This window comes from Euwallacea similis, chromosome 4 (genome assembly GCF_039881205.1).
Source record: "Euwallacea similis isolate ESF13 chromosome 4, ESF131.1, whole genome shotgun sequence".
Taxonomy (NCBI): Eukaryota; Metazoa; Arthropoda; class Insecta; order Coleoptera; family Curculionidae; genus Euwallacea; species Euwallacea similis.
In genome coordinates, this window is record NC_089612.1 from 330,776 (window position 1) to 348,043 (window position 17,268).

Below are 17,268 nucleotides of genomic sequence, written 5' to 3' on the forward strand. Positions count from 1 at the left end.
CGTTAAGGCCGTTTTATTAATTCAAACGTGGGCCAATGTGGTAATCGTACTGTACAGGGATTAGGGGTAGGTATCGCAGATTTAATGAAGATGTTGAGAAAGAGGCCTGTGGATTGATCTGGATAACATAGGGTATGATTCACCATAATTACCTACTTTATGTAAAATATACACAACCAGTTCATCCAACAATAGCTGCGTTAACTGCACGGCAATATTTACTGAAAAATACATGTGTTACACTTTTTTGCTTGAGTGTATTTTTCATATAATAATCTACCCATACTAACTCACATGAAAAACCCGGCACCGGGACAAGACAAAATACGAAGTAAAATCGTAAGGGCTTAACACGTATTAAACCAGATGAACACCTGCATTATAAATAACACAATTCCAGAAACATGGAAAAAAGGATTAATACTAAATATTACATTATTCTCGATGCTAAGTAAGTAGCTTTTAGGACTTAGTAAAAAAAATTGACTTCAGGAACTAATGAAAAAGCATACAGCGTGTAAATGAAATAGTGATGATATATTTTACGCCTGATTTTATATTCGAAAATATGAAGAAAAGTTGGTATTAACATGGGTCCGCAAATCTCCTAAGAGGGCTTCGGCCCTTCAAAGGTGGCCTCTAAGAAATGCGAAATGGCTTGCGAAACCAAGAGAGAAGCTACATTTACTTAACGTATTCCTGTATACTTTAACTTTTATGACAATTTGACATCGGAATATGACTTCTTGTCTAAAATTACATAGAAAATGTACTCTTGATAAATTATCGTAAGACGAACCGTTTCAGAGACATGCCGCGTTAAAGGAAACATTGTAACGTGAGAAGTTGATATTGGGTAGCGAAATTGTCTAGCAAAATTAAACTTTTTTTTTAATAGAAGGAAAGAAACCAACCAGAAAGCTTAAAAAATCAAATTTAAAATTGAAAAAACAATCACTACCCGATTTAAATTTCATATCTTGCAATGTTCTACCTATTGCTTTCCATCCTTCATATGTTACTGTGGATATCTCGATAGTTTCTGGACGAGTTTCTCTAAATAATTCATAAAAATTACGCGCCTTCTGACGCCCTATAAATTCACTGGAGCGCTGTTGAAATATCTCTTTTAGTTTCCGAGGTACGGAGTCGCTTTTGATATCTCCATTTGCTATTCCAACCATATACATATGGAATGTTGGCATTATTAACTTCATTATAGGTTGGGAAATCTCATATTACATATTCCTACTTCCATCCCTCATTTCCCGCCCCTACTTCCTGGCCTATTTCAATGAACTTCTAGCATTTGCTAAGAAAACTATGCGTTGCTCATAACGACAACGGTTTCTTCTGTTTGCTTTGTTCTCCAAAATATGCCACTAGAGCATTTTTAGAGCTGAAACTCTTAACTTTTTTGGCAAGAAACTGACGATTTTATACGATCTGAATAGAAAATTAGACTTTTCATGAGTAAAATATTTATATAAGTTATCCCGATAACCATAGGACATGGAGAAAAATGACTAAATCACCATTAATGTATTGTTTTGGAGACGAGTCCAGTGGAGTGATTAAAATTTTTCTTCACTTTTTCGTTTTCCACCTATAAAGAAAAGTTCAATTTGGGAGAACAAACCCTCGTTATTTCGTTTTTAAGTTGGTGACAGAAATATAATTGTTTCATTATTAGGACGCCTTTTTGAGTAGATTAGGATGATGTTGTTAGGGAAATTTTTATAATTGGATCAATTTTTCAGTTAAAATATAAAGTTGGATTTTTTTAAACAAGAATCTTGGCTTAGATTTCAATTTGACATCAAACTACAAGACGTTAGAACTAATATCCACTGAAATCACTGAAATATTTTATTTAAAGCGCAAGTAGCTCCGTCATATTCAAAACATTTTGCCATCGGTACTCATAAAGAAGATAATCTGATAAATCTTTTTTTTACATTGAAAGAAAATCATGGATCATGTTCCATGATCGAATAGCTTTCTTTTTAATTCTTCAGGATACGAATTGAAATATGTTTCCAACTTAAAATCGGAGCCACTGTTCCTTTGAATAAAACATTTCAACATATGGAATTTTTCCTAGTTTTTCAGAATAAACGAGGCTGAATAACTAACGTAGATTTTTTAATAGTCTGTTAATAAAGTACCAAAAATAGAGCGCGTTATTGATGGATAAGCCGTTATTTCTGGCATAAAAATTTGTTTTTGTAAAAATGTAACTTTGGCCCATACCGGTTTCATTATTTTTCGTTTTGTAAGGAAAAATCCTCTTCCTAGTAGTGGTTAAATCAATCTTACATCAACTGCGATTTAATGTTACAATTGAGAAACTGATCGATCTAGTATTCATTTCTTTAGCATCAATTTCTCAAAAAATTGTCTTAATAATATAATAATTACATTATGTAACTAACATTATAATTAAATCAGGAGGGTTCGCTCAGAAACAAAACTCTTCACTGGACAAAAAAAACTAGGAAAATTATTTATCTGTTTTCCCCTATCTCCTATAGTTCCCGAGATTTCCTATAGAAACTGCGAAACTTTCCCGCCCTGTCCATATTCCTATGTGGCCTATTTTGGAAATGAGCAGTTATTTTCTTGCCTTATAGTTCCCACTGCTTTCCCGTTGTATATAGCCGATTTTCGTTAATGGACTTTCAATGGGCTTTCTTGCCCATAAAATCTTTTCTAGTGTGTTGAAATTATCCCAAACTAAAGTGGCAACTGTTGAATATCTCGCCCAATAAAACGAATCATCATGGTATATTAACCTACACCTGCGATCAGCAAGATGCCTTCGGCATATTTGGGTCTATAATAAATGAATTGACAAGGGTGTCTGTCCCTTGTGTCAGCAGGGTTCAGAAGACCCTGCAAATTCAATTTGTTATGCCCCTCACCTCTACGTTCACTGACTGAAATTGGCGTTATTATTTTTATGACCCCAAAGGAAACTTCTATATTTTTTTATGTGTGCGTACACCTAACGTATATATGGCATTATGATAAATAATTAAATAGAGCCTCTTTGAGATCCGTAGTTTCCCTATTCACCACATTTTGTCCCCAAGATAATCAAGTATTGTTCGAGGCTGCGATGCTCTATTGAAGCATTACATGAGAAATGAGAAAGTTCATGTGCGATGAAACACCACTACGAGTGAAAATAATAAGCCCCGAAACAAGTATAAACGAGGTTAACTAACTAGGTTTCATGCTAGTGGACAATAACTCAGCTAAACCTCATTAATATTAAAATGTTTATGTCTGATTCACCGGAGCGAAGATAATTATTACTCGTATTTCGAACAAAGTTTCGTCCAAATTTTGTTGTTTATAAACTCATTTAACTTGTTTGGTCTCACTCGCCATGCCAAAAACAATTATTATGAGCTCTAGTGCTAGACAAACTTTCGAATCCGTCGAATTTATTAAGTTTATAGAATAAATGTTGGGGTAGCCATCATGGGTCTAGGATAAATATTTGGACGGCCTGGGGGCTGTGACCTATTGTTATTTCAGTAAATAGTTTTTAATGAAGAAAAAGGGGCATAAATGGTATTTTCGTCTAGGAAGAGATACAACAGCTTGGCAATTAGCAGCGCTAATTTAGGTCGAAACTGCTCGCAAATCGAAGCGAAAAATCAGTTGCAGTAAAAATTTCGGCAGCAGCAATCATGGAACTAATTTAACTTATCCCATAGAGCTGTATCCAACCTACACGAAAAACAATATCAAAACCTCACAACAGCTCAAAGTTTTCCAACTAAGCTCGACTCCACTGATTAAATATCAAGGGAAAATATTTAGATGAAGTTGCCCCGTGTCAATTTTAATCCCGAAGTTTTATTGAAAAACTAATTTAGGTTCATCGAGAAGTTTTAGTTTGGTTTAGTTTTTGCCCTTTTCGTGGCAGAGTATTGTATAGCGGCCTAACAACTGCGTATAAAATTTTCAGGTTAAATGTGGTTTTCGACATGAAGCATTAATTAAAGCAGTTTACATGAACGGACAGTGTTATCTATACTAGTAGAGGTATTATGGAGTTTATTAATTTACTAAATCCCGAATGAATAACAGGTCTCCCATGTAATTCCCAACAGATTGTCATTGGAACTTGAATTGATGCAATGCGGATATGCTCCTATTTTTTACCAATAAAGCCAATTTAATTTTGTAACTATATATAGCGCTTCTGTTAAGTTAATGCTGCTACCTGATGATGACAATTCTGATGTTATAACATTATTGTAAATTTTATATACTTTTTGGAGCAATAAAAATAAATTATCGGTCAATATTAGGTCAATTTATTATATCCAGCATTCTATCCGAACCGCTATTTATGACTGTGAAATTGCAATTTCGCATCTCGATCAATTTCCTGGTTTGGCTTAATTGCATTACGTGAAATTTGCAGAGCTGATTATTTTCGAAAATGGCGCTGGTATTATTTTCATATCGCGATTTTCAATTTGTTATACCAATATTAGTGACAGTAATTTCCGAAACTCCATTAGCTTTTTCATTTTTTGTCGCAGATTGTCGCTGAAAACATCTCCGACCTCATCATACTCTATCCCACGGAGGTGGAACCTGGAAATGAGCCGGACCTCAAATACACCAAATCGAAAATCACCATATTCCTTAACAAGGCGAATTTCGTCCATGGAGATATGAATATTCGCTGTAATGCTTCGCTTTTTAATATCTACAAGGGCTCGGACATGAAGTCCATCCAAGAATACCCGAAACAGGCTCAAGTATTGGGCTCCACGCAATCGCAGAGTCAACTGGGTCCTTTAGGAGGTAAGAATTTCTTTAAGATATTCCTGCCAATTAAAAATATACGATTATTCTTCTGTGCAGATAAGAAAACAACTTAAAACGCAGTTAGAAGTTCCCTTAACGCTCATTTCGAACTCACTAAACTGCAAACTTAGATCATTAGTGAAACTTTCAAAATACACGCCGGCGAACAAAACGGAAAGTTTGCGGAAGGAAAGCAAGACATGTGAATCCGGATTTTGAAAAGTTTCCTAGCAAAATTGTATCGTATAAATAAATAACAGTTATAAACCAACTTAAGTTTTTAAGCGCATTAAAAGCGGTGTTAAAGAAAGAAGTTTAGTATTCGGGGACGAGGCTTCGCTTACTCAAATTGTACAAAAGAGCTAAAAGTTACTAAAGTAATTTGTTGAGATCAATTTACTCGGGTTAATTGCTCAGGTAACGTAAAGTAATTTTACAAGTATCAAGTCTTTTCTTGCGTCGTAAATGATTTACGATATTCATATCACTCGTTTTTCTCTTCGGTTGCTAATTTCAAATGAAGAAACCACAATCATCAAATTTTTCTTCTTTTAAATTTCTAGAGCTTCCGTCGATAATAAATCGTTAACTCTGAGCCATTTGATCTTGTGGCACTTTTTCCTTCAACATCTACAATTCTACATTTAAATCTGTGTAGTTCAAATATTTATCCTGGAGTGGCTGACACTCTAATGAGGGTAACCTATGAGTAAGCTATGAGGCGCTTCGATTGTGAAACACGTCGCTTCTTTGCAAAAAGCTTTCAATCTTACTTCGTATTCCGCATATCTAAGGAATGTTTTCCTTCCTTCACTGGGAATCCGCACTGTAGCTCTATGCGAAGTCCTTCATCTGAGAGACCATACTTTCCCGACATTTCTTGTACGTTTTATTAGCGCACCATTTTTCCAATTTGCTTTACAAATATCCAAAATAAATAATGATATGTCTATAATGACAAAGGGAAATATTTTTGAAGTAATCAGTATTCAGAGGTCTGGAAGTTCAGTTCTACTGACAGCAGCTCTATGTGGCTTCGTTCATGTGAAAGAACATAATTTAGCCTATATTTCTTGTAACTTTCATCACTACAACATTTTTCATTCCGCTCGGAAAATTTTACGAAAATAATTATGTCTATAATAACGAAAGGAACGATTTTCGCTATGACCATACTTAGAGATGTGGAACTTTTGACCTACTAACAAAAGTTCTATGCGAATTATTTCATCTGAAACAGTATAATTTCCCTGTATTTTTTTGGAATTTTCACAAATGCAACATGTTTTAATTTCTTTTTGCGAATTTACAAGATGAGTATTTTCGCAATGATGGAGGAAAGATTTTTGAAATAATCTACATTGGAATGTCGGTGCTACTGACGAGAGATGTATGCAGTTTTCAGATTCTTTCTCTTGAAAAAGAATAGTTTTCCCCATATGTCCGACAAATTTCATTACTTACTACATATTTCACTGAGTAAAGTTAAGAAATAAATATACCCAGGACGAAGGGAAAGATTTTTGAAATAATCAATATTTAGAGGTCTGGAACTTCCGGGAGCTTCTGGCCGCTCTATATGGATCTATCTCGAGAAAGAGCACACTTGATGCTATATTTTCTCTAAATTTAATTACTGCAATATTTTTCCACTTCGCTCTGCGAATTTGCAAAATTAACTGATCCAGGGAAAATTTTTTGAAATATTCTATCTTTAGCCGCCTGGAATTCTGTTTCTACACACAGCAACTTTATGTGATTTCTATCGTCTCAAAAAGCAAACTTTGCGCTATATTGCTTGTAAATTTCACTACAGCTGCATTTTTCCATTTCGCTCTGCAAATTTGACTGAATTTGATAATTACCAAGCCAAAGGCTTTTTAAATAATCCACGTTTAGAGGCCTGGAAATTCGGAACTACTATCAGAAGCTCTACGGAGATTTTTTTAAATTTTTTAAAAGCAAATTTAATGAAATTTCCAATACTTTCCAATTTCGCTCTGCAAATTTGCAAAACAAATGTGTTCATCGTCTATAAAGGATTTTTTTTTAATAATCTACATTTAGTGACCTGGAACTTTGGATTTGATAAAACCTCTATGAGAATCCTTTCATTTGAAAAAGAAAAATTTAAGATTTTTAAAATTTTAAAATAATGTATTCCTTACATTACACTCATTTTCTACATTTTGGTACCTAAGATCCCTAATTTGACAACGCAACTGTAAAATGTGACAAATGAAATACCAAAACGTAGAAAATGAAAAGCCCTTTAAAATGATATATCACTTAACCCCCTTTACCATTTAAGATATTTGAGAGGGTAGATCTAGAGGGTAGAGGGTTGAACGAAGCGCAGTTAATTTTCCATAAAAATTGTTCCCCTTGGATAACAAAATCGACGTGTTCTGGCGATTTTTTAAAACCTATCCCGTTTGGGGATAATAGAGGTGGGAAGTTTTTAAATTACCACGTTGTATAGCTGCATCATATCGTCTTGCAAATTTATTAAATTAGCATATCTACATTGTCACGTAGGTATTGTTAATAAGTCAAAATAAAATCATTTAAAGCTCGCCCAAATTTACTTTGCGGATGATCTGTTACGTATACTGCCAGAAGGTACATTCAGCGAAACCGAAATTACAGTAAAATATTAAAAATTTGGAAGAACATACAGTTCATGATAAAATTGAAAAATAAGGGTGATTTTATCTTGTCCCTTCCGCTGGTTAATAATGGGCTCCACTTGTCCATGGTCTCAGGCGTCCTTGCACAGGATCACGTGTCAGTTAAGATGGGATAAAATGCAGATGACCATAGCATAATGCAAATGGCGACTACACGTGCTATTGAGGTACTATGCGCCTACCTGTTTACATGTTTACCTGTTTACCTGTTTACTGCGCATGCCAATTCCAATGTCTTATCGCTTCACCCCCACCCGCAAAGTGGGCGAACGACGCTGATAAAGGCCATAAAAAAACAATCAAAACAAAAACAAACTCCTCTTCCTTGGTCACGTTCAGTGCGGCGTTGCCGCTTATGTTTATTTTTATCGTTTAAGTTATTAATTAAGTGTTCAATTGCTTTTAGCAATATTACTGTTGAATAATTTTTAATTTTTTTGTTACATATCAAACAATCAACATCTGCCAAGTAAATTTTTCCACATTTTATTCAAATTTTGAAGCTTATAAATATATAATATATATATATATATAATATAATATAAAAACTTTTCACATTAACCTAATCTACCATATCTAGTTAACATGTCAGCAAATTTTCGTAAAGCCAGTTTCAATAATAACTGAGAATTTTAAATTTTATAGAAATGGTGTTTTAAAAAGATTTTTCTTTTAAATCAAAATATCTTTAAAACGGTTAGGTTTAGGTATAGGAGTACCTAATAAGAATTTAATCAGCTTAATCCCTAGATTCCAAAAATGCAAAAATACTCGGTTGTACAGAAAAAACTGGGTGTTCCATTTGAAATAAGGAAGTTGACCTCGACTTCCGGTATAACTGGAAGTGATATGACCTTCAAAATATTTTTAAAAAGTAGAGTGTATCTATATTAGTTTAACCCCCAAATATGAAAAAATTTAGATTTGTTACAAGTACAAAAGTTTCTAATGAAACAGTCACCCTGTATTTGATATTTAGATACCTGGTACCTCGGATCTACTGACAGCGGCACTATTTGAACTCTTTCATTTCAAATAGCATACTTTACTCCATGTTCCCTGCAATTATCGTTACTGTAGTATTTTTCTATTTAACTCTACAAATTTCCAAAATAAATATGTTCATAATTATGAGGGGAAATATTTAGAAACCTTCAACTTTAGATCTATTGTAATACCTAAAAATGGCATCAGATTATTCTCCTACTGAGAATTCAACTAAATTAAAGAAGTATAATATTAAAATACAAGAAAAACATGTACTTCATATAAGGCGATGTCATGTTACACAATGAAATATATTTCGCTCTTCTTAAAATTGCGTCTAGCAATTTCCCACTTTTTGGAGATCACTTCCATTTCGAATCTCATACCGACTTTGCTGTCCTAAAAATATTAATTTTGCGTGTCAGAAACCTGATTTAGTTTGCAGTCCGTCTTTTGGAATACTTCATTTTACCAGAATAGTTTTTCATCGATTTCCAACCCTCATTCATCTCATTACGATGTAAGCTTTCCCTCTACTCGTAAGCTGAGGATTACTTTTACGTCTTTTGTGGCTAAAAAGCTATGTTCCACCCCAACTTTAATCTGGGCCTCCTACACTCAAACTGAAGCAGTCCTCAGCGCCACGTCGCTCCTTTCTGTGAACGTTTTGAATCGCTTCCATTTCATTCTTATTTCAGAAACTGTATTCAATCTTCATTTGAGTCGAGATATTTCTATATTTCTTACACCCAATTTGAAGCAATCATAGAGTGTCGAGTTCCTATTTCCTTATTTTGAAACTTATCTCTTTGATAAATCGATAGTCCCTTTATAGTACACTCAAGTTGGAATAACCCATAGGCACACACGTCGGCATATCGAATCGTTGACATCGTCTACCTTCAAGATGAGATTGATGAATAAGAAAAAGTGATTGGAATCGATCACTTCTTCCTGCATTTGATAAGAACCGACATGAGAATACATCCTTTCGCACCCTGTACTTGTTTCTTTTAAGCAACTACTTTATTTAACATTTAATACAAAAGTAAATTGAATTATTCAATGAAAGGCTGTTTTCTACAGCAAATTTTACACGAACTTAAATAATGTGGAAAAACCAAAAACACTTAATTATTAATCGATGGGATGAAAGTCAATAGACTGGAAACTTATATATTATCTTGAACTAAACTCATGATCAATCTACACACATGTTCAAAAGTTTGGAATATTCATATTTTTCATAGTTTCCACTGTATTTATTTGTTTTTTTATTCACACGAACAAGGAATCAAACTATTCCAATAAACAAAATAAAACTCTAAATTAAATAAACAATTTGTGAGGAATTAATGGAATGACGAAACGAGAAGCCGAACCAAATGAGGGCTCCGATGGAAAGTAAAACAAAAAGGATATGAAAAGAAATGAAAAGGGTTCAAAACCAAAATTTAGTCATGTGATCGATAATGTTAATTCAGCACACAAACTCGAAAAATGTGGATAGATTTTGGTTAGAAGAACTGTTGCCAAGGGAGAAATTAACTTATTTGACCACGATGTCGATTTAGTGATGCAGGAAGATTACTACTATCTATTACTACTTATCTTATCTTCTGTCCAATATATAGTAAATACCACATCTTTTCTTTTTCTGCCTCGAGAACCGCCTGTGAGCTTACTCTATAAGATGCTGTTCTTTTACTCGATCCAAAATAAATTTATATTCTCTTCTTTTTTAAATTAAGCCTACCATTCACCCGAATTTCAATTTGATCCTCAGAACTTGGCCCTAAACCCTCCATTGTGACGCTGGAATTATCTCCTTAATTCTCATACAGTTCATTAGATATGTAACCTCAATACCCCAAACAAATTTTAAACCTGCTTAAATAATCGAATTCTCTTGCTTTATTTTAAAGAGTCGCCCCTCCAATATCGAGCTGCTCTAGATAAATTTTATTAGATTCTGGGCAAACCGTGCCATATGGACGTTCATTATCTCGGCTATAAAGTTTTTCACTTATTCCGAGATGGGTGTTTTCAAACTTGCTTTAATGACTTTAGTTTGGGTTAGTTAAGGTTGTCATTAAAGCTAAAGGTGATAAATCTACTTTACTCGGAAGCTGCTTGTTTAGGAGAGACTTTTTGATGAGACGTTAAGGGTTATGTTTTGCTCTTTCTATGTAGATAATTAATACTACAATGTAGCGGAATTTACATATCTCGTATTAGCTTTTGCTAAACTTTACACACAAATTCCTATTTTGACCGAAATTATTCATTCACTGGAGGTTCTAACTAACCGAAACGAGAATCCAGTCCCAGTTATTAATTCTGCCTATAGAACTATTCTAGTAATATCAAAAGCCGAAACTTAAATTTGCTTAGCGATGATTGTCTTTAAGGAGGAATGCAACAATGCAGTTCAAAAGCAAATTTAATGCAATCTAATTTTGCTAATTAACGTGATACTCAGTCCCTTGGAACTATTTTAGCAAGTATGCAACAGAGTTTATGTGATGTGAACGGTAACTTATTGTTCATTGTTTGTGGTATGTCTTGGTAGAGGGAACTATTCCTACAGGAGTTCATTACGAACAAAACGTTTATGCTATTGAGTTCTCTAAATAGAGGCAATTAATACTTAGGTGTCATAATTACATTTGAAGGCAACATAGGGTCGGAGTAGCTGCCTAAAATAAACTGTTATCTCAGTATTTTTCCTGAAACTGATTTAGACAAAATATATGATCATCATTCACTAGCCAGTTTGGAAACGACATTACCTCCTGTGTAAAACAAAACTTTTGTTTCAGAGCCTGGAAACAGTGCCAGATGGAGGTCGACTATTTCCAACATAACGATGTTCTTTTGTGTGCTGTCGTCCATTTCGAAAGTTGTGTTCCGATGACTTAGTGAAGTTTGCTTTAGTGAATAAAAGAAAGAGACGAGAAAACTTGATTACGACCTTAGAATAAGAGACTGTGTTATTTCCTTTAGTTCTACCAGACAACAATGCATATTTCCAGACGCAAGTTTCGTTAAGTTCAGCACTTAGCTGGCGATAGAGGGTGACAAATGTTTATTTTTTTAACAAATTGGTGCAATTCACAACGAACACTAAATGAATTATTACAACAACTGTTAAGTTTTTAAGTGGTAGAATTAAAATTACAACGAATCTACTTTAGGTCCGTTAATTCCCAGTTTGTTTTTCCATCAATTACGTTGCAGAAATATGCATTGGAATTTAATGTAATTTTAAAACCAATTTCAAATAATAACATTCCTATTTAGCTAGGTATTAATGAATAATTTTAAATGAATCAGTGAAGCAGCGACGCAACATTTAATCGAAATGTAGGAAATGAGATTCCTAATGGTTTGCGCCTGCCTCACTGGTTTTTAAGTTTTTGTAAAATCTGGCAATAATTTACACAAAGACCTAACCAATCAATAATAGCGATGTAATAAGATAAATGTTTCCCGTTTGTAATATATTAGTCATAGGTTTGAACAATGTGATCAATGTATATAATGTAAAAATTACCCACATTGGATGTCATAAGATAACTTATTGAGCCCTTTAAAGTCTACTTTGTTAGAGCTATGCTTAAAAGGTAACTAGAGCAATCTCCACACCTATGAGAAATGTATGTCGCATTACTGGTACTTCTAACTCAGCAGCAAAAGTGAGAAAACACATTTAAGTCATATTGGGATGAATGTTCGGAAATATCGTACCAATGATTAAATCATAATTCCTCCATTAATGAACTTTTTTCCAAGTAAAACTTAGGGGTACCTTTAAGCTAAATTTCCAATTCAAAGTTTTACCGATTTTAGTCACCCTAAATGCGAGGAAGAAGCACGAAACGTGCCCTAAACCTTGTCAGAATAAGCGGTTAGTTTATGAGATAGACAAAACGGTTATCTACTGACTGCCCATCTAACCCAACTTAACCTGAAAATTTGAGCTGAAATATGGAACCAAATGTTATACGGAAATTACTATTCTTGTATATAACACGTGTGTGGACTGGGGAGCGAAAGTGGACTGCCATTCTGCATGCTTGAATGACTGTGTCCAGTCCCTCTGGTAGCATTGCAAGGATCATACCATGAAGACCCGCTGCATTAGATGAACTGAGTCCACCAACGCCCATTTTATGGCTTCATTAATCACCACTTCCTGACCCAGCGCTCAGTCTTGCTGCACTAAACCTCTCTCAGGGAGAGCGGCCTTTCTAGGCGAGGCCTCACTTACCCTTTATGCCCCACTTTCATCAACTACTTATTCAAATTGCCTTGTTCCCATTACCATGCAAACTTCTATGCAAAAAATTTTCTAATTTTGTACTAGTGCTCTTCAACATAAGTAATAAACTTAAACGTAAGCCTTCATCCCTCTTACTACCTCTTACTACCTTATTTAGTACCTCTTAAGCGGTAAGTTTATCAATCTAGAGCTCGAGCTGAAATAAAGCACTAAACTCACATGGAAATCAGTGGCGGCTTTCGGGAATTGTAACTAGAAAGTCGTTTAAACAATAAAAATATACATGTGCAAATACACACATTTCTCTCAGGGCCTGACCTAGATATTTTCAGAGTAACGGCAAAAAAATGAATCAAAATTTTAACTTTCAACACCCTGTATATATCCGAAATTGTCAACTTCCGAATAAGTCATATTTTCTCCAATCCTTACCATTTGACGTGTAATATCTCTAACTTTCGGTTGTCTTATTGTTAAGGAATCACCTTGTATACAAAATCAGACACAACAAACAACTAAATCTAAAACTAAACCAAGTAATAATGTCGGTTACTGGTAAAAACCAAGTCGCGTGTCATCGCTGATGACGAGAGGAAATGGCTGTTGATAAAGATTTCGGTTAAAAGCTGCAATTGCAAAAGCATTTGTCGTCGTGCGAAAACTCTCAGGGCTCCTTTAAAAGACGTGAAGCAAATGCAGGCGGCCAGCCGATACCGAGATACCCTGCTGCGTTCTTAATGTTGCCATAAATAGGGTTTATATCACAGAAGTATTTTATCGTTACACCATACTCTTATTTACATTTAACATACCTCAATATACACATGATAAATGGCTCTTAATGGACGGCAGACGTTAAGAATCCTTAACAGACGCCGGCCATTACGGCCATTAATGTTAAAAAGACTGTAAGAAATATGCACATTTATCAGATTATTTGCTGCGAAACTATTAGTTAGTTTTTATTATAATATACATATAATTTGCCTCCAGAATGCCTTTTCTAGCATTTCCTCTAAAATTTGTTTAGAAAATTTTGTGGTCACTTAGTTATGTTTCTCTGACATGCATGATTATAAAATTTCATAAAAAACACGCTTAACACTTAGATGCGTTTTTGATGAAATCTTTATTTTATCTATGGTCTAAAATTCTAAAACGCGCACAGTATTTTCCTGCTTAATTTTTGATATATTTTTGAAGAGTCACTCGTCACTCTCTAACAAACGAGCCGCCACTGACGGAAATCACGAAAATTGTTGCTCTTGTCGAAGGTCAATTACTGTCATCATTAATGTTTCTCTAAGAAATAGAGAATGAGAAATTTATTTAAATTTAATATAAGAACTATTGACCTGATTTAGAAATTAAAAATACGTTTTTTAAATTTTCATCAAATAAACTGTCAATCATATTCGATAAAGTTATGTCTCACAATTTGAATCCATAAAGAAAATGTGAAATAACCAACAATTTTACAATTTTGGTTATAAAAGGGTCCTTCATAGCATCGAACTGAACTGCTTTAGAGAATTGAGCTCTTCTGCTTTATAGATTCATCAACTATTCTTATGGGGATTTTTGGTCCAATTTATGGCAACCCCCCAAATTACCATAATCTCAGTACATCTCATGAATAGAAAGAAAATTCCAGTCTCGAATTACATAATATCCGGCTTTAAACGGAGGCATTTTCCTGTCCCAATTGTTGTTCGTCACAAAGCAGAAGCTTCTTTTTCGACGTCCCGACATCTTAAAGCAGGCACATACATAAACTATCCCGCATTTACATAACAAGCAGTCATCTCAGCACGCAAGATTTACATACATTTATTGATTTTCATAAGCAGCCAGAGGATGTCATTTTCACAAAGGACCTCCGAGTTGCCCAAAGGGAAATGCTGCTGAAGGAGAAACGCGAGTTAGTGTTACTCTGTTAAATCTCTTGTGGAATTCACGATTGAAACATCTGCTCGTTTGGGATTATTTACACTGCATGCTCTGGTGTATGATGAATATAAATTACTGAGATGATATGTGGGTCTTGGAATGTGTTTCATCCCATGTCTTCCTCAGGCTATCTAATTAGTCTTATCGTGCGCTCAGAGGCACATTTATCGAAAATGGAAGCCTAACCGACTGTATTAAGTCTTCCATTTACGTTCAGACTTTCCCTGTGGGTGAAAATAGAGGACAAAATAAGGGCAGAGGTATGTAATAGAAATTCGGAAGCTAATATTGAGTTACGACTGCTCATAACCCTCCTCAACCCAAACATATTAATGTGTGGGGGAGAATAGGTTTCGGCGTTCGACGACGTAGCTAATCCCTGGAAAATCCCCTAAACCATGGACAGCCCCATTTTAGGTGCCAACCCTGTTTACTGCCTTGCTGGATTTTCAAAATGAAGTTTCAGTCTAATACTATAGTAAATATGACGTCAGGAACAATATTCCTGTGGGTTTGGAGAGATTTAACCATTATTGTATATTTGGGTTTAAAGTAATTGCTCTCGTTTTGTAAAAATGTGGTTGCTAAAAATCGCTTGCTGATTTCGCGAGTTTTTTTTTTAAGTTTTACAATTTTCAATCAAAATTTTCTCGTCGTTAGTCCTCCTTATGCCAAGAAGAAAAACAACAAGCTTTCTTTCAAAGCTCGTTAGTTACATGCCCATTTGTTAAGTAACGCATAGTGCAGATAGCGCATGAGTATATTGAAAATGAAAACAATACGTATACAGGGGGCAAATGAAATAGAAGGACATATGTTAAGGATTGATTTTACATTCGAAAATATGAAGAAAAGTTAGTATAAACTTGTGTCCTCAAGAGCCTCCTAAGGGAGCTGCGGCCCTTCGAAGGTGGCCCTCAAGAAATGCTGAATGGTGTGCGAAAGCAAAGGGGGGAAGTACATTTGCTTAACATATTCCTGAATCTTCTAACTTTTATGATAATTTGATATCGGAATATGATTTCTTGCCGAATGTTACATAGAAAAGGTACTCTTGATAAATTGTCGTAGGAGGGACCGTTCAAAATAGTAGTGGTAGTGAAATTGTCTAGCAAAATAAAATTAATTTTTTTGATAGGAGGTATAAAACGACAACAAAGTTTAGAAAAATCGAGTTCAAAATCAATAAAAAATTCCACTATCCAATTTCAGTTTTTTACCTTGCAATGTTTCGTATAAAGCGACATGTCTCTGAAACGGTTCGTCCTACGACAATTTATCAAGAGTGCCTTTTCTATGTAATTTTAGGCAAGAAATTATATTCCGATGTCAAATAGCCATAAAAGTTAAGAGATACAAGAATATGTCAAGAAAATTTTGCTAACCTCCCCCCCCCCCCCCGATTTCGCACCCCATTCCGCATGTTTATACCACCTTTTCTTCATGTTTTCGAATGTAAAATCGGTCCTTGAAATACGTCTCCTTATATCATTAACAACCTGCATGTCGTTATTAATAAAATAAACAATATAGGTAAAATAATAGAAAATATTTATTTCCAGGGAAAAAGGCTATCCATTATCCATTATCCATATCCTCTGTGACGGAAATACTTACATCTATACATAAGTAATCATTCATAAAATGCGAAGAAAAGGGCTGAGGAAAAATTACAGTTGGAAATGTTCCGATAAAGTGGGTGAAGGGAAAATAAAGCGGGATTGTCTTGTTTGCCTTGTAATGCAACGAAAATTCAGAATGGTCCAGTTCTGATGATTATTTTTCCGTGTGGCTTGAAGTTCTTGCAGCCTTTGTTTGTTTATAATGCAGCTGTTCAGTTGGTTTGGTATGTGCTTGTGAATGTCTAGAGCTAAATCCTTCAGAATTTTACTTTTTGTTTTGTCTTTTCCCAGTGGCTTTTAATATGAACTCTAATGCTCCATCATATTCTGTGTCCGTAATTAGAGCATATGTATTTGTTGTCCAATGGGAGGTTATAATAATTTTAGTGTCAGCTGTTCAAAAAATTCCACTTATGCCCATCGAATTTAGAATTGGCCGAAATGCTGAAGGCCCTCTAAAAGTGCCCAGCAAATGCATCAACAGTATCTTTGTGTAACGTTGTGTTCCATCTTCGTTGGTTCGTTGGTATCAATGATATTTATTTTTGTGCCATTGTAGTTTTTTTTAATTTTTTCCAGCATAATTTTCCTTTGTCATGTTGTATTTCTTTTCTTGCTTTCAATCCTTTGTCCTATCAATACTGGTATATCAACATCTTTATATTTCCGTTGCAGTTAGTAAGTATTCTTTTTAGTTCATTATCTTATGCGTGTGTGTTTGTAGTGTTGGGCAGTTCTTTTTCACGTTTAGTCTCAATATAAATTTGAACAAGCTATGTTGGTAAAAGGCAATCTTCAGTCGAAGGGAAAACTTTCTACTGGCGATGAGAGTTGCTGTTGTATCTTTTGATTGAATGTGAATAAAAATAATTGGAGTACCAAAACTCAAATCAAATCA

At 34.6% G+C, this 17,268-nt stretch overlaps 1 protein-coding gene across 1 annotated transcript in view; it reads left to right on the plus strand.

Moving 5' to 3' along the window:
- LOC136408080 (uncharacterized) overlaps nucleotides 1–12,384 on the plus strand; it is a 57,908-nt gene extending 45,524 nt beyond the window's left edge. The window contains exons 6-7 of the mRNA XM_066388859.1: nucleotides 4,566–4,833; nucleotides 11,336–12,384. Coding sequence (XP_066244956.1) covers nucleotides 4,566–4,833; nucleotides 11,336–11,430 — 363 coding nt within the window. The 3' untranslated portion in view covers nucleotides 11,431–12,384. The remainder of the gene's footprint in view (nucleotides 1–4,565; nucleotides 4,834–11,335) is intronic.
- The last annotated feature ends 4,884 nt before the right edge of the window (nucleotides 12,385–17,268 follow it).